General features: G+C 40.3%; 1 protein-coding gene and 1 long non-coding RNA gene across 6 annotated transcripts in view; one reads left to right on the top strand and one right to left on the bottom strand.

Moving 5' to 3' along the window:
* The window catches only part of LOC132540219 (uncharacterized), a 994902-nt gene that overhangs the window by 370545 nt on the left and 600658 nt on the right, over positions 1-23699 (bottom strand). The window lies entirely within an intron of this gene.
* Positions 1-23699, top strand: part of RNF145 (ring finger protein 145) — a 104982-nt gene that overhangs the window by 45408 nt on the left and 35875 nt on the right. For 2 of the 5 annotated variants that reach the window (XM_060198070.1, XM_060198067.1), the window contains exons 3-4: positions 7619-7821; positions 15441-15549. In XM_060198070.1, the coding sequence (XP_060054053.1) occupies positions 7619-7821; positions 15441-15549 (312 nt within the window). Of the gene's footprint in view, positions 1-1915; positions 2310-2847; positions 2872-3158; positions 3322-7618; positions 7822-15440; positions 15550-23699 lie in introns of those variants that run through there. The other 3 variants (XM_007528658.3, XM_060198069.1, XM_060198068.1) reach the window with 3 other exon arrangements.

The raw sequence follows: 23699 nt of genomic DNA, 5'->3' as shown, positions 1-23699 counted from the left end.
AACACTAATACAAGTAGGAGAGACTGGCAAATTTTACCATATATATATATATATATATATATATATATATATATATATATATATTTAAATAAGTGGGTTTGGGGGGTAAATAGGACTCAGTCTTGAGGTCATAAAGTCATATAGCCTTCTGGATAATACTGGGTTTTAAACTACATTGGAATAGGTCTTAAAAATTTTTTTATTATCTTTATTATTGGATAGAGACAGAAATTGAGAAGGAAGAGGGAGACAGAGAGGGAGACAGAGAGACACCTGCAGCCCTGCTTCACCACTTGTAAAGCTTTCCTCCTGCAGGTGAGGACCAGAGGCTTGAACCTAGGTCCTTGTGCACTGTAGTGTGTGCACTTAACCAGGTGTGCCACCACCCAGTCCTATAATAGGTCTTAAACAGTGTTGTTTGCTTTGAAGGCAAAAGACAGGCAGGGACAAGGGCCACTGTCTTTAAGCCATAAGTCATCTGGTCTTCTACATTAGGAGAGGTTTTCTTTCACTTCTGCAGAACTTTCTGTAAATATAGCTGGCAGATACACCTAACCCTAGTTGCCAGTGTGAGATTGCTATGTTAGGTAGCTCTATCTTTTTGGGGTAGGGCCACAATTTCTGTAAAGGCAAGAAAAAGTCTGAACATGTTCAGTTCAGTGCAACCATCTAAGGCATAACTACATAGCAGCACATTTCCATCAGGAGTTGAAGTCACCAGTGCATAGCCAACTCACAGGCAATCTGGGCTATGTCCTGCTTTCTCTTATAACTGTGTGAGCTTCACAATTGCAACGTGATCCAGCACTGTTGCAACATTTTACCATCACTGGGTGTGTATCTTCTGTATATGTGGGTGCTGCCAATATCAAAGGCCAGGCTGGTTCCTAGTAGTGTCTGGCTCTCCAGGAACTAACCAAAGACAAAGCAAGGAACTGTGAGTGATTTCTTTTTTCTTTCTTTCTTTCTTTCTTTTTTTTTTTTTGAGGGAGCTGAGAGGGAAAGGGCATTTGGGAGGGGCCTGATGAGACAGGGTAGAAGTAACATAGGAATAATGAGTTTTGCCAAAGCTGAGACTGACAACATCCTTGATTCTCTTTTGGCACAGTGTGCTTAGAAGGCTTTGTATTGTGGGCATGCCAGAACAGTTTTCTGTCCTACAGCGTGTTGACATTTACAGGAAAATGTAGCTCACTTGGATAGCCCGCTGCTTTGCCATAAGTGTAACCCAGGTTTGAGGGCTATGACCTCCTCCACTCTTTCTGCCGTCTGTCTCAAAGAAAATAAAAATAAGGTCAAATGTGTCACTACAGGTGAGACAGAATAAATGTTTCCTGGAGTTTAGGATAGAGGGGTGTGTATATCACGCTGTTTTGAACCTTGAACCAAAGAACAGGACAAACATACTCTTACCATTTCCCAGAACAAAGTCTTTGAACAGATTTTTTTTTTTTAAAGTTTAAACCAGGGAGTTGGAATTTTCGTGTTGAAGAGACCCAGTGAAGTGCAATTCACTTACTCATGCACCCACTCATTCACTGGAAGCTTATGGTGGTGGGGGAGTTCAGTACTCAGCACTGTTGAGCCATCACTCGCCAAGCTTAGGAGCTGGCAATGTAGAACAGCCCGTGAGGGGTTCTGGACGGTGCTGGTATCACGGTAGCCGCAGGCGCGCACAGAGCGGCTGGGGGCTGCAGCCCTCCACATGGCCCCTGCAGGTGCGCGTGGCTGTGAGCGCGCGCGGCTCGCTTTGGCCGGGAGCGTGCGTGCATGTGTCAGAATGGCGCTTGTCACAGTATGCTGGCAGATGGGGGGTCTGAATGGCGCGCGCCCCTGAACCGGGCCGTGAGGGTCCTAGAGGCGTGTGCTCACCGCCCACGCCTCGGAGGCTGAGCGGGAAGCCCCGGCGGCCGCGCGATTGTGAGTGAGTCGACGGGTTCGCGCGCGCGCGCGCGCTGGGGGGGGGGGCGGGGCAGGGCGGCACGCAAGCGCAGAACGCAGGAACCGGGTCTCCGCAGCGCGCCGGGGGCGGGAGGAGAGTCCTGGAGGCCATGGTTGCTGCCGGCTGCTGAGCGGTTCGGGCAGCCGGCTCCTGCCGCCGCGGACGATGGTGACCTTACGGGCCGGGCCGCTGCCGCCGCCGCTGCCGCCGCCTCCCAAGACGCAGCCCCCCAGGCCCGGCGCGGAGGAGCCACCGCTGTGAGCCGCCCATCCCGGCCCCACCGCCGCCGCCGCCGCCGTCGCTGCCGCCGCCCGAGGAGGACGGGAAGGCGGGGAGAGCGCCCCGCGGGGAAGGCGGCCGGACCCAGGTGACCGGGCTGCCCCTGCCCCCGTTGGCGCCCAGAGGCCCTGGCCTCCCCATCCCCGCGCCCCTGCCCCTCCCCCAGCCGCCTCCCCGCCCCTCCCCCAGCGGAGGGCCGCCGCCCCCTCCTCGCCGCCCATCGCCTCTCCCGGCCTCACCTCCTCCGGAATTCCTAAGATGCCCTGGCTCCGGCTTCCCCACGTCACCCCCGGCTCTCTGCCTTCCTGCGCCCCTTCCTGGGCAGCCCCTCAGCTGCTGCTCCTCTCGTCTCCCACTTCAACTTTCAGTCTTTGTCCACTTGCTTCCAGCCCTTCCCCCGGCCCCCCACCCTCCGGGCCCCCCTGTGCACAGCTCCAGTCTGGCTCCCTCTCGAGCGGGTTGAGGCTGCAGGGGGATGGGGTGCAGAAAGGCCTGCCAGCCTCTTTTTTTTTGGGGGGGGGAATCCTTCCAGCTCTGACGCTCCTGTCTGTCGCCCCCCCCCCCCCCCGTGGCTTCCTGTCTGCGGACCAGGGGCGTCTCTGCCGGGCGGGGAGAGATGAACTTCGTGGCGCGTAAAACCTGCATCCTCGGTCAGACTATAGGGGCCTCGCGTGCAGAGTTTGGGGGGTGCCCTCCCCAGCCCCGCGCGCGGCTGCAGCGCCGCTCCCCCCTCCCCCCCCCCCCCCGCGGAGAGCCGGGCTGGGGTTACTATCGGTCAAACGTGCGGAGAGCAGCCGGCGCGCCGCTAGGGGCGGGGGAGGTGCGGCGGGGCGGGCGGGGCGGGGGCTTCGGCTGGGCGCGGGGCCTTGCAGCCTGCGGTCTACAGGAAGCTTGGGGAGGGAGGCGGGGGCGCGTCTTGTTTAAAACTGTAAATTAACGCGGAGCGCGCACTTGACCGAATCGGCCGCGGAGGACGAGCTGTCTGCCGGGGCTGCCCCTCCGTCCTTGGGCTCCGGGAGCAGCTGCAGGGCCCGTTGCTCCGCGGCCTCCGGACCGTCGCCGAGTGCGAGATGCAACTTGTCGGGTTGCTTGTAGTCTCGGTGCGAAGCGGGTTTCTGCAAAGTTAGCTCGTGGGAGGGGGCCGACCCGTGCGGCCCGTGCGGTGCTTATGTAAGACTTGTTCAGGCTCTCACCCACGGGCTTTTGTTTGTTTGGGGGTTGGGGCGGGAAGGGCTCCTGAGTCTACTTAGAATTTGCAGTCCTGGCTTTGCCTGCACAGCACTTTCAGGGTGTACCATCCTAGCATGTGGACGGCTAGAAAATCTTACGATTAGCCTCTAGCTGATGGTAGAGTTTTCTGTTACAGTTTGGTGGAGACAACAAATTAACGACGAAGGATAACTGTTTTTATTCTTTTGATGGAAGAAAAGATGTAGAAACTTTCAGCCTTCAGTTATCTTTTTGTTAACACACTGACTGCTAAATTGGATCGGATAGCATTTTCTGCTTTATCTTTTGAAAGGTTGGGGGGTGGTGGATTTGTCTAGGAGATGAGAAAACTTTCTTCTGGTAAGATTGTACTTTCTGTTTTTTAGTTATAGTTACTTGACAAGTTAAAGAAGTGACATTAAAAACAAGCCTTTTCACATGGTGGAGGATAATTTGTTTGATTTCTTTATATTCAAACCCAGATGTAGTGTTTTCACACAAGTGACAAAGGAATGCAGCTCTGGCTGTTTTCTCACCCACAGATGTGAGTGAGCTGTGCAGTGTACACTTGCACAAGACAGTACTGTATTTGTAAGTAGCTTCTGCTGTTGTATTGCTAGTTACAGTCCTAGAAATGTTATTTGTTGAAATTGTGGTCTTGTTTGGGTTAGCAATGGTTGAGTCTTTCTGCCATTACTGGGGGGAAAAAATGAAGTCTCTTTTGCTGTACAGAGCTACTTTCAACTTGAGTCACATTTAGCTTACATTCTTGCTGAGACATTGTTTTGGAGTAAGACTTGCCCAGTTCTTGTCACAGTTAAATTTTGAATCTTGCAAGGAAGTTAAAAAAGAATGTAGCTGAACAGGCTAGGGAATTTTTCTATTTGGCTTTCAGAATGTCTAGTCTTTATTTTTTTTGGCCGTCAGCTCTTCTGTTTATTTATATATAGTTGGTATTTGTGTGGGAAGGAGAATTGTGAGTTCCCTGGTCTCAGAATGCACACATTAGCTCTTCTGAACACTAAATCTAGAGGAAGAATTTGATTTGAATCAGATTTCTGAAAGATGTAGTAATCCCTTCACCTCATCAGAGAAAGCTCTTGTTTTACTTCATTTGTAATCTAGTGTTTGGGCAGGTGTGAGAGGTGTGAATGATTTCAGATTCCTTTGATAAGTATTTCAACATACTGCTTAGTGTTGATTTTGATAGTTAAGAACCTGACATCTGGCACTTTAAAAGTTCAAAACTATAGTTTTGGATTTTTTTTTTCTCTTTTCCTTCCTCAACTCTTATGGGCAGCATTTAAAATTTGTTTTTTCATGTATTAAACTTGCTTCTACCATATCCCTGTGCCTAGCTCAGCAATGACTTGCCAATGTAACACTCATAGAAAAATAAGTGAAACATTTAATAGTGGAAAATAGTTCCTCTTCCAGTCTTGTCTAAAGTCTGTCAGTAGGTATCCTCTTGGTACATGATGACATGGTGATTTTTCACACATAACTCATGGCTTGTGAGGAAAAAAAAATCTGTAGTTACTGTCCTTTGAAATGAATTCTCTGTTGAACTTGTGTAGACATGTAGCCCCATTGATAACCTAGTGGCAAAAAACACAAAACAAACAAAAATAACCAAACCATTACAATAAAGAACACGTACACCATGAAGGTAACACCATTGATATGGAAACAGACTTACTTGCCTGGATCCTGGGGTTCAATTTAGTACCACTATAAACTAGAGCTGAATAGTAAGTTTTTGGTTAAAAAAAAGAAGAAATAAACTCTTAATAATACATTGAGTTACCAGCTTAACCACCACAGTAAGCAGTTATTTTCTTAAATCCTACAGACAGTTTGCTTACATTATGCTTTCCATTTTTGGCCACCAAGGTTATCACTGGGCTTGAAACCTGCACCACTCCTCTGCTTCCAGAGGCCATATTTTCTCCGTTTTTGATAGAGGGAGAGGGAAAGATACTTGTAACATTGTTTCACTGTCCCTAAGACTTTCCCCCTGCAAGTGCAGACTCTGGGCTTGAACCCAGTCCTTGTGCATGGTGATATGGGCACTCTTCCAACAGCTGACCCACATGTTACACTTTATACCATTTAAAAAAAAAAATCAGTTCCCATCCCCCAGTATTCTAGAACATTAGCAAATAGAGAAAGATAGGAATGAAAGTCTCCATATCCCCACTGTTGAAAGGGTGTGTTAGTGTTTTATCGTGTTCTTTCTCAGAGATTTTTTCTTTTAAACAATATCAGAATATCAGCTTTGAGAAATTGTGTCTGATTTTTTGGGGGGTGCAGTAAATTAGCTGGCCTGGGAAGGTGCCAGCTTTGCTATACATGCAACTCAGATACCAATTCCTGGTACCATACATAGGAGGTGTATGTGTGTGTTGTGGGAAGGCAGGATGATACTTTGGTGTTGTGTCTGTCTCTTGCTTCTGTGTCTGAACAAGTTGGTCTGGACTAGTGAAATCCTGATGTGACCAAAAAAAAAAAGAAAAACCCACATATTTATCATTCATCCATCCATCCATTTATTTTACCTATCCATCTGTAGTTTAACCTCCCAAGTGATTTGCAATAACTTGGTTAGAGATTTTATTTTTACCCTCCCCCCCACAGCTGTTTTGGATTTTATTTTTAACTTCCCTCCAACACACATACACAGCTATTTTGGTTTCGATTCTTACAGTGTTATTTCTTCTTATGTTGAAAAATTACTAATGTGATTTATCTAAAAATGAGATAAATTAAAAATAATAAAATTTTAAATCTGCATTATTAGTGATACATGATTAGTCAGTTATCAGTCAGGTCACCTTTTCAGTGATTGAAAAACTTACATTAATAGTGTGCCAAGTTGAGCTACTTAAAAAAATCATAGCTAGGCAGCTTTGAAAATTAGAGGGTAAAATGGAAATACTGACAAATATTTAACCATACATAGCAATCTGTCACTGTAATTTTCTTCAGAAATAAGTGTTTTCATTTGTCCTGTAATGTCTGAAATTACTGCCAAAGCTAGAAATGTGTTTTAACTTTCTCAACAAAATTCTTAAAAGGACATTACTAGAGCCAACAATCCAGAAGTCTTTTTACTTTTAACTTTCCCTTTACCATTTTTAAAAGATGTTTCTTTTTTAAAAAATATCTTTTATTATTATCTTTAATTACTGGCTAGAGAAAGCCAGAAATTGAGAGGGAAGGGGGGAGATAGAGAGGGATAGAGACAGAGAGACATCTGCAGCTCTGCCTCACCGCTCCTGAAGTTTTCCCCACTGCAGGTGGGGACCAGGGGGCTTGAACCTGGGTCCTTGCACACTGTAACGTGCACTCAACCAGGTGTACCACCACCCATCCCCCCTTTACCATTTTTGTTTGCTATCCTTTTCCTTTCATTTCTCTGATTAATGTGTCGCTCTATCACATGAAGTAATGTTGTGTTTAACAGTTCTTTTAAACAGAACTTTTCCAGCACCCCCCAATATATTCCTACTACTCAACAGCCAAGCACAGAGGGGTCTGCAGACTCTGCTTGACTCGCTGTGCCAGCATGTCAATGTGCACCAGGAAAAATTTGATGAGTGTTGTTTTTCTACTTGAAGACAGATTCTGAGAATTTCAGACTTAAACAAGTTTAATGATTCAAGGAAGCATTTATATCATGAGTTCTCTGGATTGTATCTTCTGTACTGTGGACATTCAGTACTTAAACCTTGGTTACAGTAATAAGGAAAAGGATAGAATATGAGATGCTGCAACTAACTGCAGTTGTCTTTTTTTTTTTTTTTGTAAGTAGCTATGGTTTTGTTATTTTAAATTTTCCCTCTTTTTTTTTTAAGCTACATAGATCTCAATTTTATAGGAATAAAATGTTTTTAAAATTAACCAGGCAAAAGCCACAACATTATTATAGGTTATTTTATTGCTAGGTACCAGGTTAGGTATTAGCGATGTTTTAAAAATATATTTTGAACCTGAACATTTATTTAGTCATAGTATTAAGATGGGGCAGACCTGAAAGTGTCAAAGTGAAAATACAACACAAGGCATTATGCTGTCTAGCAGTTGTAGATGTGGCGTGTGTTTTATAGGTATCAATTCTTTAGATTCATAGGAGTTAAAAGCTACTTGAGTTGACTAATTTGTTTTCATATTGTCTCCAAATTCTAGATCAGCTCCAAGAAAAATCATGGCTGCAAAGGAGAAACTGGAGGCAGTGTTAAATGTGGCTCTGCGGGTACCCAGCATCATGCTTTTAGATGTCCTGTACAGATGGGATGTTAGCTCCTTCTTCCAGCAGATCCAAAGAAGTAGCCTCAGTAACAACCCTCTTTTCCAGTATAAGTATTTGGCACTTAATATGCATTATGTAGGTAAGTGCTTACCTTCCTCTTTCTAATCTTTCAGTGAGCATCTTGATTTATTTTATTTGTATATTTTAAAGTAGGGTGAAATGAGTTCTGGTTACCTTGAGATGACAGTAATAATAGTTACTGATGAATGTTTATGGGTGTTATCTCATTGTCTTACTTACTGTTGCACATAAGTTATTAGAGGTAGAGAACTTTTTTGAATGTATTTCACTGGATGAAACTAGAAGGTGGAAGAAAATAATTTTAAATTCTAATATGATAAAATGTAAGTAATGAGAAATACTTTTCTAATCTTACTATTTTAGGCTTTTGTCGTTCAGAGAGTAAGCCTTTTAAAATGCAATAAACTTTCATCTTGAAATGAAAGTATTTATTTTAGTTAAATCATTAGGATTGAAATTGCGTGGGGGCTAAAGAACACACATAATGTTTGTAATGCTGATGGTTTTGCTCCTCATGTGCTTTCACTATTTTGTACCTTAATACTTCCTGAGAGTTACCAAACTTATATATTTGACTTCTCTAGTAGGTGAGAAATGGGTGCAGTTAAAAATGGTGATTTGCTTAGAATAAATGATAAATTCCCCTAACAAAATGCATAATCCTGTTTCATTTAAATTTGGTCAGTGTGTTAGATGTAGCTTTTTTTTTTTTTTTTTTCCTAGATAGGTACTTGGTAGTTTATATATATTTACTAAATAACTTGAGTCCTTTTGGTTGTGCCATCATATATTTTAATCTATTTTATGAACATTTGACTCCAGATTTTCTCATTGAGAATTTAGATTGTATTTTACTGTCTCAGAGTCAATTCCTTTATCATTTTTTTCCCTTCTCAATTTTTATTACTGTTTTCTAGGTAAAATAGAATCATTTTGTCTCATTCTGAGATTGCACTGGGATTAATTTTTTCCAGAGCATTGCTTATAGTGGATATTAAAAAATTAACTTAGTATAATGAGGTAACTCAAGAAGTCCAGGGAAGTTAAGTTTCTTATTTCTTTTCTTTTTTTTTTTTTTTTTAGTTAGAGAAATTGGGGGGGGGGCACTGGGGAACCAGGTGGTGGTGAACCTGGTTAAGTGCACACACTATAGTATACAAGGACCTGGATTCAGGCTCCTGGTCCCAACCTGCAGGGGGGAAGCTTCATAAGTGGTAAGCAGAGCTGCAGGTGTCTCTTATCTCTCTCCCTCTCTGTCTCCCCTCCTGGCTCAGTTTCTTTGTCTCTATCCAATAATGAAATAAAATTAAGAGAGAGAGAGAGCTTGTGAAGCTTTCTCACTATAGGTTGAGACTGGGGTTTTGAGCCTGGGTCCTTGTGCATTGTACTAGGTGCACCACCATCTGGCCTAGGAAATTAAGTTTTCTTCATTTAGATCTTAGGCATCTGTTGGTAATTTTTTTTTAATCTTCTATTGTTTGAAGTAAATAGTGAAGGGTCCATGAAAATTTTGAAGCAAATGAGCTGTGTGCATTAAGATTGATTGGACATGGGGCTTGAGAGACAGAATAGTGGTTATGCAAAAGATCTTTGTGTGTGAGGCTCTGTAGTCCAAGGCTCTGTAGTCCCAGCCTCAATCCCCAGCACCCACCACAAGCCAGAGTTGAGCAGTGCTCTGGTGTCTCTGTCATTCTGTACTTCTCTCATTAAAATGAAATAAACAAATGGGGGTACATATTATTGCTAGTATTCCCAGCATCTGGCTTGTACCTGATGCTAAATGAAGTTCCAGCTTCTTGTTAAACATCACCACCAAAATATTCTGTAGACATTTTCATTTAACTCATCACCTTTCTTTACTTCAAACCTCATCCTCTGGCCACATTTCGTGTCTTAAATGCAGCTATCTTCTTGAGTACCTAAGCTAGAAATATCAGAAGCCTCTTCACTTCCTTATTCTCAGCCATTCACCTTTGTACTGCCACTAATAACTGTTGAAATACGTATCCCAGGGCCAGACAGTGGCACATCTAGTAGAGTGCACACATTATAGTGTACAAAGACGCACTTCAAGCCTAGGCCTCACCTTCAGAGGGGAAAACTTTGCAGGTGGTGAAGCAGTGCTGCATATGCTTCTCTGTCTCTCTCCTCCCTCTCTCAATTTCTCTTATCTTACCCAAAATAAATAAATAAAAATTCATGATGTATTGCATAGCTGACCCTTCCAACTCCATACTCAAAACAACTGTTTCGTTGCAGGCTTTCACTTTCTCTCCAATGTTAAAGTAACCTGTCAATAGCAGGATTATGCATTTTGTTAGGGGAATTTATAATTTATTCTAAGCAAATCACCATTTTTAACTGCTCTGGTCTTTTTTTAAGGTTTTACTTATTTATTAATGAGAAACATAGGAGGAGAGAGAAAGAGCCAGACATCACTCTGGTACATGTGCTGCCTGGGATTGAACTCAGGACCTCTTGCTTGAGTGACCAGTGCTTTATCCACTGTGCCATCTCCCAGACCATTGCTCTGGTCTTTTTAATTATAAGTTGCTTTTGGGGATTTTGTGGCTTGTTTGGCTAATCCTGTAGTGCACAGTGATGCCTGTTTTCACTGGTAGTAATGTTAGCTTATATTCTTCAAGTAATGTATGCATTGTAGTCCAAATGATTTCTACTGCTTTTATTTCAACATATGTATTCACAGTTCCTGAAAAAAAATATTATGCAACACATTTTATTATTACAGTTATTTTTCTCTGGACTATAGAAATGGTGGTATATAGGAACTGTAGGGTTTTTTTTTTTTTTTGTGCTTATTTTCTTACATTTAAGTGGTTATGTAGAGGATTTTAATCATCATTTTCTGGTATCTTCCAGTTCACTGCTGTTTACTCCAAATTATAGTTGAATCTGCAGACTTGACTGTCCTCTGAAAATATTTTATACTTTTGTGTTTTTTTTGTTTTTTTTTTTGGTATCTACTATTCTCTTTTCCTATAACATTTCCCTTTTTTCTCTCACTCTGGAACATTTAGGTCAGACTTAATCACTTCATCAACCATAACCTTTCTGATGTTTATTATAGTAACAAGATTTTGTCATACTTTTTTCCACATTTATTTTTTCACTGGAATATGATTTTTTTTTTGTTTTTTTTCCATCTATGATACATGTGACTCATACTTTACACATAATGGTGGTTGAGTGACTAGGTAATTGAAAGAATAACAAAATGACTGCAAACTGGAGGATTTATCTGCTGATTTTATGAAGTATGCTGAAGAAGAGAAAGATGAAAATCTCTAGGAAGGAAAATGATAATTCATTAAAAGGATTTAAGAAGTGGTTTCATTAAACATACAGATCAAAAATCCTCCCAATGCAATCATTAAAACTGCTTCCTAAATATGATAAACAGTCCTTTTTAAATTCAGGAGATAGAGATTAACAAAATTAAGTGGGGGGACTTATTTTAAGACTCTAAAAGCAAATGGAAATACCTACCTGACCTCTGCTGGATTGTTCTTCCAATTAGGATTTGTGGGAAATCTGTGTCTTGCTTCTTTAGTACCTGGCATATTGCCCTTGTGTGAGAGAGACAGTAGTTCTTAAGAATGGGCCCTACTAAAGACTCACTAATGGGGCCAGGTGGTAGCACACTCAGTTGAATACACATGTTCATATTCTCTAGGACCTGGGTTTATGCCATCAGCCCCCCCACCTGCAAGGGGGAAGCTTTACAAGCAGTGAAACAATATTTTAAATCTCTCTCTCTGTGTGTGTGTGCTTCTCTATCTCCCTTTCCATTCTCAGTTTATTTCTGTGCTATTAAATGTAAGAAAAAAAATAGGAGCATTAAGAATCTTAATTAAAAAAAATTTTTTTAAAGGACTAAGTTACAGAAGAGTAGATATAGAAGAGTAGACTGGGGACAGATTTTTTTTAAGACCTAGAGTCTCAAATTGAGAAGTTGAGAAATTTGAAGGTTTAGAATAGGAAAGCTGTCTAAAGTAATGGTTTGAGGACTATTAACCTGGTAAAGAAAGAGAGAATGGAAAGAGATTTGAAAACAGAATAGCACTTACACTAATTTAAAACCTACTAGGTGGGAGGTATGTGTGTGAGGGAAAAGGGTAGTAATGGCACCATGAGATTCTGAGACATTGCAGGCTGCAGAGACAAAAGATGCCTCAGGCTTTGAGTCTGAGATTTAGTTAGGAATGATGAGAGAGGGTGAGCTAGCTTGTTGAGGGGGAAGAAGTAGGGACCAAACAAACTGCTTTGAAATAACAGGGTCAAGGTAGAAACCAAAGAAGATATTAAAACTTTGCTGGAAACCAATGAAAATGAGGACATGAACTATCAGAATATATGAGACACAGCAAAAGCAGTAGTAGTACTAAGGGGGAAATTCATAGCAGTATAGGCCCCTATCAGAAAAGAGGAAAAATTTCAAATAATCTCATACCTAAAAGTTCTAGAAAAAGAACGGAAGTAACCCAAAGTAAGTCCAAGGGGGAAGTAAAAAAAAGTAAAAAGTGGTATAAGTAATTAACATTGAAACAAAAAAAACAAAAGATCAGTGAAACTCAGCTGATTTTTGTAAAAGCTAAGCAAATTCGGCAGCCCCCTACCCTACTCAGATTATCAAGAAAAATTAGAAGACTCTAATTAGGATTGTAAGTGAAAAGGAGGAAATTAGAGCAAGTGTTAACATAATCCAAGGAATTGTAAGTGGTTTTTACAAACAAAGCTATTCCACTAAGCTGGACAATATAGAAGAGGTGGTGGGTAGATTATTATTATTTTTTTAATTTTTTTATTAGGGAATAGTTGGTTTACAGTCAACAGTAAAATAAAAGGATAGATTCTTAGATTCATACAGCCTTCTAAGACTGAGTAAAAAGTACTTGGAAATAAACCAAGTTAAAATGGAAGACATTGAAACAGTAATGGAGTCTCCCCAAAAACAAAAAGCACAGAGCCAGATACTTTTTCTTATTAGTTTTACGAAACCTTCATGGAGGACATTTTACCTATACTTTTGAAGCTCTTCTAAAATATCTGAAGATACAGAAATAGTCCCTAACACTTTTTATGAAACCACCACTTCCCTAATGCCAAAAGATGCAACAATAATAAAAACAACTTTGCAGACCCATATCCATGATAAGCATAGTTGCCAAGATTCTTAATCTTAGCAAACTGGATTCAACACTTCATTAAAAACAAAATAACAACAATAACAAAAAACAACTTGTATACTATGACCAGTAGGAATTAACCCAGAAATGTAAAGATGGTTCAGTATTCATAAATAGATCAGTGTAACTAACCATATCAATAGTAGGAAAATAAAAAAAATCAAATGATGAGCAAGGAAGGTTACATAATGGTTATGCAAAAGACTTCCATGCCTGAGGTGCCAAGGTCCTTCTGAGAAAAATAAACATTTCAGTAGATGCTGAGAAAAACCTGTAAGACTCAGCATTGTCATGATTAAGATGTTAAAAAATGAGAATTGAGGGGACATAAATAAAAAAAAAAATTAAGAAAAGCCATAACCAACATCATTTTTCAATTGTGAGAAGCTAAACACTTTCTCTTACGTCAGAAACAAAGCAAGGCTGTCCACTATCATTGAGACAACATGAATTATGAGATGTCTTCTTAGGATTTGTTTTATGTAGTTGGCTCTCAGTGACTATTGATAAGAGTTCATGGGGAACCATAGCAATTAGGTAAGAAAAAGAAATAAAAAGTATCTAAATTAGGTGAGAAGAAGTAAAGTTACCACTATCTGCTAATGACATAATAGGATACATAGAAAACTTTTAGCAATCATTAGACAATTTACTTAGGGTAGCAGGCCATAAAATCAGTATACATTTATTAGAGACATTTTTTAAAAATTATTTATTTATAAAATGGAAACACTGACCAAGACCATAGGATAAGAGGAGAACAATTCCAACCACCAGGGCTCCATATCCCATCCCCTCCCCTGATAGCTTTCCTATTCTTTCCTCTGGGAGTATGGGCCCAGGGTCACTATGGGGTGCAAAAGGTGGAAAGTCTGGCTTCTGTACTTGCTTCCCCACTGAACATGGGCATTGACAGGTTGATCCATACTCCCAGCCTGTCTCTATCTTTCCCTAGTGGGACAGGGCTCTGAGGAAGTGGGACTCCAGGAGATATTGGTGGGGTCATCTGTCACCTGGTGGCTGAAAAAGAGTTAAAATATAAAGCCATACAAATTGTTGATTACTCATGAACCTAAAGGCTAGAATATTGCAGATGAAGATTTGGGGTCTATTGGAGACATTTCTATATGCAAATAGTAAACTAGAAGAAATCGGAATCCCATTTATACTAGTGGCAGAAAGAATTAGATATCTAGGGATAAATTTGAGAAAGGATAAGCACATTTAAAATTATGAATCACTACAAAAAGCTATAAAAGACTCAAGGAATTGAGTGAGATACACCAAAAAGAGAAGGATGAATATCAAATAATCTCATTTATTAGCAGGTCTTAATAAGTAGGGACAGGAAGGGAGAGCATAAAGTGAAACATGGGCTGGATTTGGTGTATTGCACCAAAGCAAAAGACTCTGTGGAGGGAGGGGAAGGGAGAAAAGGCAGAAAACTTTAGGGGCCTACTACATAATGAAATTGTACGCGTATGCCACTGTAAAGCATTAACTCTCAAAAAAAAAAAAAAGACACAAGGAAATGAAAATGTATCCCATGCTCATGGATTAGAAGAATTAACATAATTAAAAAGACCATTTTCCAAAAATTAACACAGATTCAATGCAAATCCTATCAAAATCCCTATGAACTTCTAGAACAGATGCTACAGAAATTTATCTGGAACTACAGAAGATTAAGACTTAGAAAGCAATCATGAGAAAAAGTAAGAATGGAGTCCTTTTATACACTGTGATTTACAACTATATATTCAGGCTATGGTAATCAAAACTGAGTAGTACTGTAACAAAAAATAGATATTCAAATCAGTGGAATAGAGTTGAAAGTCGAGAAATAAACTGTCACATTTATGGACATATGTGGTCTACTACAAAAGGACCCAGAACACTAAATGAGTAAAGGAAAGCCTTTTTAATAAATGGTGTTAGAAAAACTGGGAAATCAATTCGTAGTTGTGACTATGAAAAACTGGCATATGTTAAGCCAATAATCTTGAGTTATGAGATGTTTTCTGATTATTTATTTAGTTTATGTAGTTGGTTCTCAGTGACTATTGATAGAGTTCACTGCAAGGTATATTTGCAGTTAAAAAACAGATTTGGGCCCATGCTTCCAGAGAGTTAAAGAATAGGAAAGCTATCAGGAGGGAATGAGATACAGAGTTCTGGTGGTGGGAATTGTGTGGAATTGTACTCCTCTTATCCTATGGTCTTGTCAATGTTTCCATTTTATAAATAAAAAAAAATATTTTGGCAATAATAAAATTAAAATATTTTATAAATAATAAATAAAAATAATAAAATATTTTATAAATAAAAATAAAAAATTACTTTGGTAATAATGTAAGAAAAAGAAACCTCAAAGTAATTAAAAAGTAATTTACTTTCAGAGTATTAGTGTAATTAATTGATGGACCAAATTGGAACCTATTTTACTTAAACCTTCTAATTCCTACTACAGGTTATATCTTAAGTGTTGTGCTGCTAACTCTGCCCAGGCAGCACTTGGTTCAGCTGTACCTGTATTTTCTGACTGCCCTGCTCCTCTATGCTGGACATCAAATCTCCAGGTAAGAATGCAACCCCAGTTTTTAAAGGTTTAAGTGAATTTAAAGTTTTCCTTGGACAGTATAGCACTTCTATGGACACTGTTGGGAAATGGATGTAGTGGCTGAGGGAATAGCTTAGCTGGTAGAGAGTGAAGTGTGCATGTCTGAATTTCTTCGCTCCAGCGATGGCACCACATCCGTCAGAGTAATGCTTTGTTGTCCGTCTCTCTCTCTCTCTCTCTCTAGTATTTTAAGCTCATTCATTCTCTTGTTATCTAAATAATTAAGAGTCAATACTGGGGGGAAGGGGGATGGTGCTCTGGTGTAGGAACCCAGAACATTTTTTTAAATTCTTGATTTCTAAATATTATCACAAAGGACTAATAAGATCGTGCTGCAAATAATTTTAATGTGAAATGGACATTAAAGTGATATTTACAAAGATATCCATGAGCTTTTCTATATTACCTAAGAAAAGAATTACCCAAGATAGAATATAAGAATATTTTTTAAAAGATACATTTACTTGTATGAAAGAGAGGGACACACTAGAGCATTGTTCACTGTGGCTCTGCCATATCATAGTTATGGGGATTGAACCTGCACCCTCATGCATACAGGCCCTGTGCTTTAAGGTTCTGAGCTGCCTTCTAGGCTTTCATAAGATTGTTTTAACAATTGCAGAATTTCAGTACTTTCATCATTTTGGGAAGTTAATTTGTGATATATAAGGTACAACCGTATAATGGATGATTGGTATAAATTATTATTTTTTATTGTTGTAGTTATTGATGTTGTCATTGTTAGATAGGACAGAGAGAAATAGAGTGTGGAGCTGGGGGCTCCAACCAGGATCCTTCCACCGTCCTTACGCTTTGTGCCACGTGCACTTAACCTGCTGCACTACCACCCAACTCCCTGGTATAAATTATTGATGAGATTAATTATATAGTTCAGAACTTCTGCCTTGAGCAGTATTTGTTTGCCCAGGTCTGCTTCTCCAGTATTGTGACTTAGATCTGCCAATGAACATGAACTTTCTGCTTTGGAAAAGAATGTTAAAATATAGGTGAATATAGAGTTATAAAGCAACTGTAATTGGGTAGAATAAATTTTGAGGATATAATTTATCTTCTAATTAAAATGTATAGCTGTAGTAAAATATTCTCCTAGTCCTAAGAAGATTGGTAAGATATAATTGTTTAGGAGGTCTGAAACAGATTTGGTGTAGGCTTAAATTTTAATTTTAATCTTAGAATTTTTTATTATTAGAATCAGTGACTGAGTTCTGAAAAAAAAAAAAACAACTTCTTTTCCTGGTTATAAAATAACCACTGTTAAAACATAACAAAGTTCACTGTAACTAGTTTTGGGGGAAATAACAGAAAATTTGAAGGTGGTAAAAATCTGATGGATTTCAACTGCCCAGAAACAGACCTTTTCAAATTGAGGTGCTCTGGTTTTCACTGCTTCAGTGGATGCAAAAGAATAAAAATAACTAATTGTCATTGGCTCTTGGCCGCTTTTATTGAAGTAAGACCTCTGTTTTCCTTAGTATTTCATCTCATTTCCTAGAGGCCCTAAAGCCTCACATTCAAATAAAAAGAAAGAAAGAAAGAAAGAAAGAAAGAAAGAAAGAAAGAAAGAAAGAAAGAAAGAAAGAAAGAAGGCAGGAAGGCAGGCAGGCAGGCAGGCAGGCAGGCAGGCAGGCAGGCAGGCAGGCCGGCCTCATTCAGGAAAGACTGTTCTGTCTGGTTGACTTCTCAGAGTTCTGTCTAGAGGTGGCCTATTACTCCTTAACTTCTGTTACCTTGCCAAGTATAATGTTCTCTGATGTGAAAGTTGCAAAGTCTGGAGCTGCTAGATTAGTGGTAACTTTCTAGTAATCCTCACAATGTTTGACTCCACAATGTAGACCATGATTTCTGTAATTATGTATCAATCTACTTCAGACAGTCCTCTTCCTTGTAGCATCTTTCTCCCTGGATACAGCCCCTGTCAAGGCAGTGAGATGTCTTTCTCACACTTACATTGCCAGTCTCCCCGGACATTGGCCTGTGGCCTTAACCAATCACTGCTGAATTTCATCTTAAGATGGAAACACTTGCTCTTATTTATTCATTTTTTAACCAGAAAGAAAAGTTGTCACTGTAGGTTTTAAGACAAATGTCAAAATGTAGACCCTGGAATCCCCCTTCCATGTACTTGGGCACCTCAGAGTACGTTACTTGGATAGGCAGATGGTGATTGAAAGGGTTTAAATTCCATGTCGCTGATTTACTCTACCTGTAATGTTATTGATTAGAAAGATAAACCTCACGGAGTTTGGCAGTAGCGCAGTGGGTTAAGTGCACATGGTGTGAAGTGCACGGACCTGCATAAAGGATCCCGGTTCCAGCCCCCGGCTCCCCACCTGTAGGGGAGCTTCACAGGCAGTGAAGCAGGTCTGCAGGTGTCTTATCTTTCTCTCCCCCTCTCTGTCTCCCCCCCCCCCGTCCTATCTAACGACATCAATAATAACTACAACAAAAAGGGGCAACAAAAGGGAAAATAAATAAATATAAAAATTTATTTTAAAAAGATAAATCATAACTTATTCAACTGTACAGTTGTGGTAATATGGGGCTTTTGTAATGATCCAATACAATAAAGAGAAGAAAACTCCTAGCATAATTCTGACATTTAGGTAAGTGCTCAGTGACTTTTAATAATGTCTTTTTTTTATTGCACAGCTGTGTTTTGTAATTTTTATCAGATTTTTTCCCATGTCATAAAGACGTGTTTAAAAATATGTCTATGGAGTGGATGTAGTTTGCAGTTCAGAAATATTAAACATTCAGAAAAGTCAGTGTAGGTGAGATATAAATGTAATGTTCCAGTTGAGCTCTAGAATTTGATGGAAAGTTCTGCAGTTCTTAAAACCATTGAACTGTTCTTTTTCACTTTGGGATATAAGGTATGTATTTTCCAATGCCAGCCTTTAAAATTAAGGTTATCCAGTCCTAACTGGGAAAAAAGAATACCTTCTGCTGACAAGATAATTCCTGTGAGGGTGTAGTTCACTTCCATAGTTGGTTGTTTTTCTCTAGGTTAACTCCAGTATTGTTAAAATTAATGATATAACATCAGTTATGTATGTGTATGATTTAAGAGATTATGGGCTTCAAAAGATGAAAGAAAGTATATTCTTTAATCTTGCTTTTGGGTGTTTAAGTGTGATTTCAAATGTAAAACTTTTTTTTTGTTGTTCTTTTTCAATATTTTATTTTTGAGAGAGATGCAGAGAGAGAAAGACAGAGAGGAACACCAGAGCACTGCACAGCTCTGGCTTATTGGGGGGGGGGGGGGTGGATCCAACCTGTGATTTCGGAGCCTCAGGTATGAGAGTCTCTTGCATAACCATTTTTCTATCTACCCCCCCCAAATGTAAAACTCTTGAGTTACTTACGTATAAAATCTAGATAACTTGCGTGTGTAACTGAAAGCATGTATTTAAGGGTTTCTCTGTGTGGCATTGTTAGTATTTTTGTTGTTGTTGTTATTTTAAAGATTTAAAAAAATATTCCCTTTTGTTGCCCTTGTTTATTGTTGTTACTGTTCTCGTTGTTGTTGGATAGGACAGAGAGTAGTGGAGAGAGGAGGGGAAGACGGGGAGAGAAAGACACCCGCAGACCTGCTTCAATGCTTGTGAAGTGACTCCCTGCAGGTGGGGAGCCGGGGGCTCGAACTGGGTTCCTTTGTGTCACCTGCACTTAACCTGCTGCGCTGCCACCCGACTCCCAATTGTTAGCATTTAAACCTGGGTCTTTCTTTGGGAGTTTTCTTTGGGAGCTTTCTTTTTTGGGGGAGTTCTGTGTGTAAAACATTAACACCTTCCCCTTTGCTTACTGTCCTTTCCAGAGCCCTCCTTCCTCAACTCGAACAGTTGTAAAACAAACAAAAAAAATTTCCTGACCACCAAATGTTGTCCCTCAGGAACAATACATTTCCCATACATTTTCCATAGTTGAGAACCACTGCTATGTATAAAGGGAATGTTAAAAAAAATTTTTTTAGAGTGCCAGGTGATGGCACACCTGACTAAGTGTACATATTATCGTGCTCAAGGGCCCAGGTTTGAGTTCTTGCTCCCTTCCTGTTGTTAAAATTCGTAAGCTCTTGCCGTGCAGGTTAGCTTCACAGGTGGGTAACAGAGACGCGGAGACAACGGCTGGGCAGGGAAGCTGTATTTCTTTATTCAGGAACAACGATTCATAAACTAAGACAAACTAATCACCAAACAGAACTCTGCTGTCTCTTTGCGGCGGCACAAACACTCTCTCTTACTCTCGAACTCTCGAACTCAGGAACCCTCTCCTGGGGTTCCTTGGGGCGGGGCCAAGCGGGCCGGCGAAATTAACTGGACTGATCCAATTCTCTTGGCGGGGGAGGGCTAGAACAAACCAATGTAAAGCATACGACACCTGCCTGCAGGGGGAATGCTTCACAAGGGTGAAGCAAGTCAGCAGGTGTGTCTCTTTCTTACGGTTTCCCCTTCCTCTCTCAATTGTCTGTCCTATCTAATAAAAATAGAAAGGAGGGAAAAAGAAGAAGAAGGAAAAAAAAGGCTATTGGAAGCAGGTACTGAGCTCCAGCATTAACCCTAGTGGCAAGAAAAAATAATTTTTATCATCAGATAGCCAACTTTGGACTCATTTCAGTGTTTGGTTGGTTTTATTCTTAAAATCAAAATTTGTGGCTCTTCTTAGACTGACTTTTGGCCTAAACTCATGGAATTTTAGGCTATTTCTTTTTTCTTTCTTTTTTTTTAGTGTTTATTTTTATTTTTGAGAGAGACACAGGGTGAAACAGCAGTGCACTCCTAAGCTCTGGCCTATGGTGGTGGGCGAGATTGAACCTGGGACTGTGGAGCCTCAGCTATGAGAGTCTCTTTGCATAACCATTATGCTATCTACCCCCACCCAGTTTCAGGCTATTTCAGGATCTCTTTAGGTATGCTTTTTTGGTTTTCTTAAATACCTATTTATTTTCTTAATAGGAAAGAAAGACCAGAGCACTGCTCAGCTTTGGCTCACAGTTGTGCTAGGAATTGAATATGGCATCTCAGAGTCTCTGGCATGAAAGTCTTTTGCATAATTATTATGCTCTCTCCCAGTCAGGTGTGACTCTCTCACTCTTTCCCTCTCCCTTTCTTCCCATCACCCCTTTCCTCTCTATTTTTCTTCCCCTTCCCCCCCCCCCCAGTGACCTATTCTGTTGGACTAAGTGACCCTGACACTACATATTGTATTGGGTTGTTGGAAAAGCTGTGAATTTTTTTCTATGCAAAAAAATGCCCAGTATATAGTTGGTCAGAAAGAAACTGAAGGTGGGGGTAGGACAAAGAAGATTTAAATAACTGAATACTGCGAGTATGAGCTGTTTGATTAACACAGTGCTTAGGGTACAGTAGGTTCTCAAATGCAGGTGTTTGCACATCTAGCATCCATATCTCAAATTATGCTGTGCCTTTTGTTTGCACATATTTCAGATAACATGGAGGGCTTATCACTTTATTTGGTGTAGAAATAGATTAGGTATTTATATTATTTGATACAGATTAGGGGTTATCTTTGTTTGAATGCTTTTTTAAGTGAGTTGAGTGTACAGATGGTTCTTGGGTTGTCCAATGACTCAAGTTGCTTAAAATACTGCTAAAAGGAAAGGTGTTTGAACGGCTGGTGAAGTAGCAAGCTCCTAGGTTTTGTTGTTAATCTCTCCCCCCCCCCAGCCCCATAACTGGTATGTTTCTTTTTATAACAAGAATTTTTCCAATTCCAAGCTACTGTTGAGGCCTTTTTCATTACATCTTTTGCATTCCTTATCCCCCAAACAGGTTCAGTCAGAAGAGATACAGGCTACTACGGGGGACTAGAGAAGTGGATTCTTAAGCCATTTAGTGCTGAGGTTTGATTTTTTTTTTTTTTTTTTTTTTTTTTGCCTCCAGGGTTATTGCTGGGGCTCAGTGCCTGCACTATGAATCCACTGCTCCTGGAGGCTATTTTTTTCCCATTTTGTTGCTCTTGTTGTATTTATTGTTATTGTTGTCGTTGTTGTTGGATAGGAAAGAGAGAAGTCAAGAGAGATGGGGAAGACAGAGAGGAGGAAAGACAAGACACCTGCAGGCCTGCTTCACCACTTGTGAAGTGACCTCCATGCAGGTGGGGAGCCAGGGGCTTAAACCGGAATCCTTATGCCAGCCCTTGTGCTTTTCGCCATGTGCGCTTAACCTTCTGTGCTGCCCAGTCCCCTGAGGTTTGATTTTCTGCAGTTCACAAGTAAAAAACTTAAGAAAGATTTTCTTCAGTTTTGAGTAGAATGCCATGAATTCTTGCTTCTGATCAATCTAATGATCTTTGCCATTTAAATCTTCTCACTTGAAAAGTTGTAATGTTCCCTTTGAGCATCTCATCAGTTAAGACTTAAAATAGAAGTTGTGTTAGAAATTAGATTTACTCTATTCCAAGTTCTGCTTAGTGTTTTCTCTTCTGATCTTGTTTTTCCACTTCTGCCTGTGAATGAGAATATCTCATATTAATCTTTCTATTTCTGACTTACTTTGCTTAACATGATTTCTTCGAGCTCTAAGATGTGCTGAAAATGGTTAAATCACCATTTTTAATAGCTGAGTAGTATTCCATTGTGTATATATACCACAACTTGCTCAGCCACTCATCTGTTGTTGGACACTTGGATTGCTTCTAGGTTTTGGTTATTACAAATTGTATTTACTGTTGACTGTAAAACATTAATCCCCCAATAAAAATTTTTAAAAAATAATGATAAAAAAATTAGGATTATGGCTCTTTTCTGAGACTAATTTGTGGTCTAAAGCAACTCATGGAATTTTGGGTAGTTTCAGGACCTTTAGTGTGCTTTTTTGTTTTTCCTCCCCCCCCCCCCTTAATGTTGCAAATAACCTACTCTGTTAGAACTAAGAGATAAAGAGTTTTGCTTTTTTCTTCTCTCACCAGGGTAATCACTGGGGCTTGGTGGCTGCCTGAGGAATCTACTGCTACTGCTCCAGTGGCCTTCCCCCCCCTTTCTTTTTTGATGGAAACAAATATGGGGGGGAGAGCTGCAGCCTTGCTCTACTGCTCATGAACCCCCCTCTTCCTCCACACAGGTGGGGACTGGGGGCTTAAATCCAGGACCTCTTGTATGATAGATAATGTGTATGCTCTACCGGGTTTACCACTCTCTGGTGTTGTGACTTAAGAGTTTTCATTTCCAGCATGCACATAACTTGGACATAGAATCTTTGTTCTTGTGAGTTCGTCTGTATTATAGTTTGGCATAAGTCCTTTGTCAACCTTCCAGAGCCACTCACTGCCTCATCCAGCCCAGCTCTGCAGAGTTTTGGGCCTGAGACAGTTTTCCCTGTGGAGCTGGAAGGTGGGGCAGCCAAGCAGAGAAGATTCTCATCTGTTCTTAAAAGGTAGAAGCTGAGCAGCAGCAAAGGGTCTAAGGTGGAGATGTCAGTTTCTATAGCTAGTGACTGAGAACCAGCCACCTAGATAGGATGATCATGGAAGAAGTTGCAGCCTTGAGGAGGAAACGGATTTCCAAGCCCTGACGAAGCATGTGGTGGGGACCAGTGGGAGGAAATCCACAGCGTCTGGGTTTTGTCACTGTGGCCCCAGGGATGATTATTTCTTAGGAATGCCCATCTCCCACACTGCCCTATAATCTCTGTAGTTCACATGGTAATAGGTGTATGGAGAGCGGAAAAGATAAGTTCAAAAGAGGCTGGGGGAATAAAAGGCCCATAGGAATAAAGGACAAGATAAACACAATGGAAATTATTACACTACAACCTTCTATAGTAACCCTGTAAGAGAAGAGGTAAAATAAATGCCATTTAAATTGAAAGAAGTTAGAAGCAGGAAGAATCAGCTAAACAGGTAATAATCTAGCAGTGAAGAAAATGAAAGATAAAAATTTTAAGCAAATCCATTAACAGAAAAATAAGACCTTTTTTTAAAAAAAAACCTCCCAATAGTCTATATTAGTTCTAATAGCAATTATAATTGTAATTACATAATCGATAGGATAAGTGTTGTTTAATTTGTGTCTCCCCTCCTGGTTTGTAAGCTCTGTGCTAGCAGGGACTTGTCTGTCACAGTACTCCC

The sequence above is a fragment of the Erinaceus europaeus genome, chromosome 9, assembly GCF_950295315.1.
Source record: "Erinaceus europaeus chromosome 9, mEriEur2.1, whole genome shotgun sequence".
In the NCBI taxonomy this organism is placed as follows: Eukaryota; Metazoa; Chordata; class Mammalia; order Eulipotyphla; family Erinaceidae; genus Erinaceus; species Erinaceus europaeus.
This window is presented reverse-complemented; position numbering and strand designations above follow the sequence as displayed.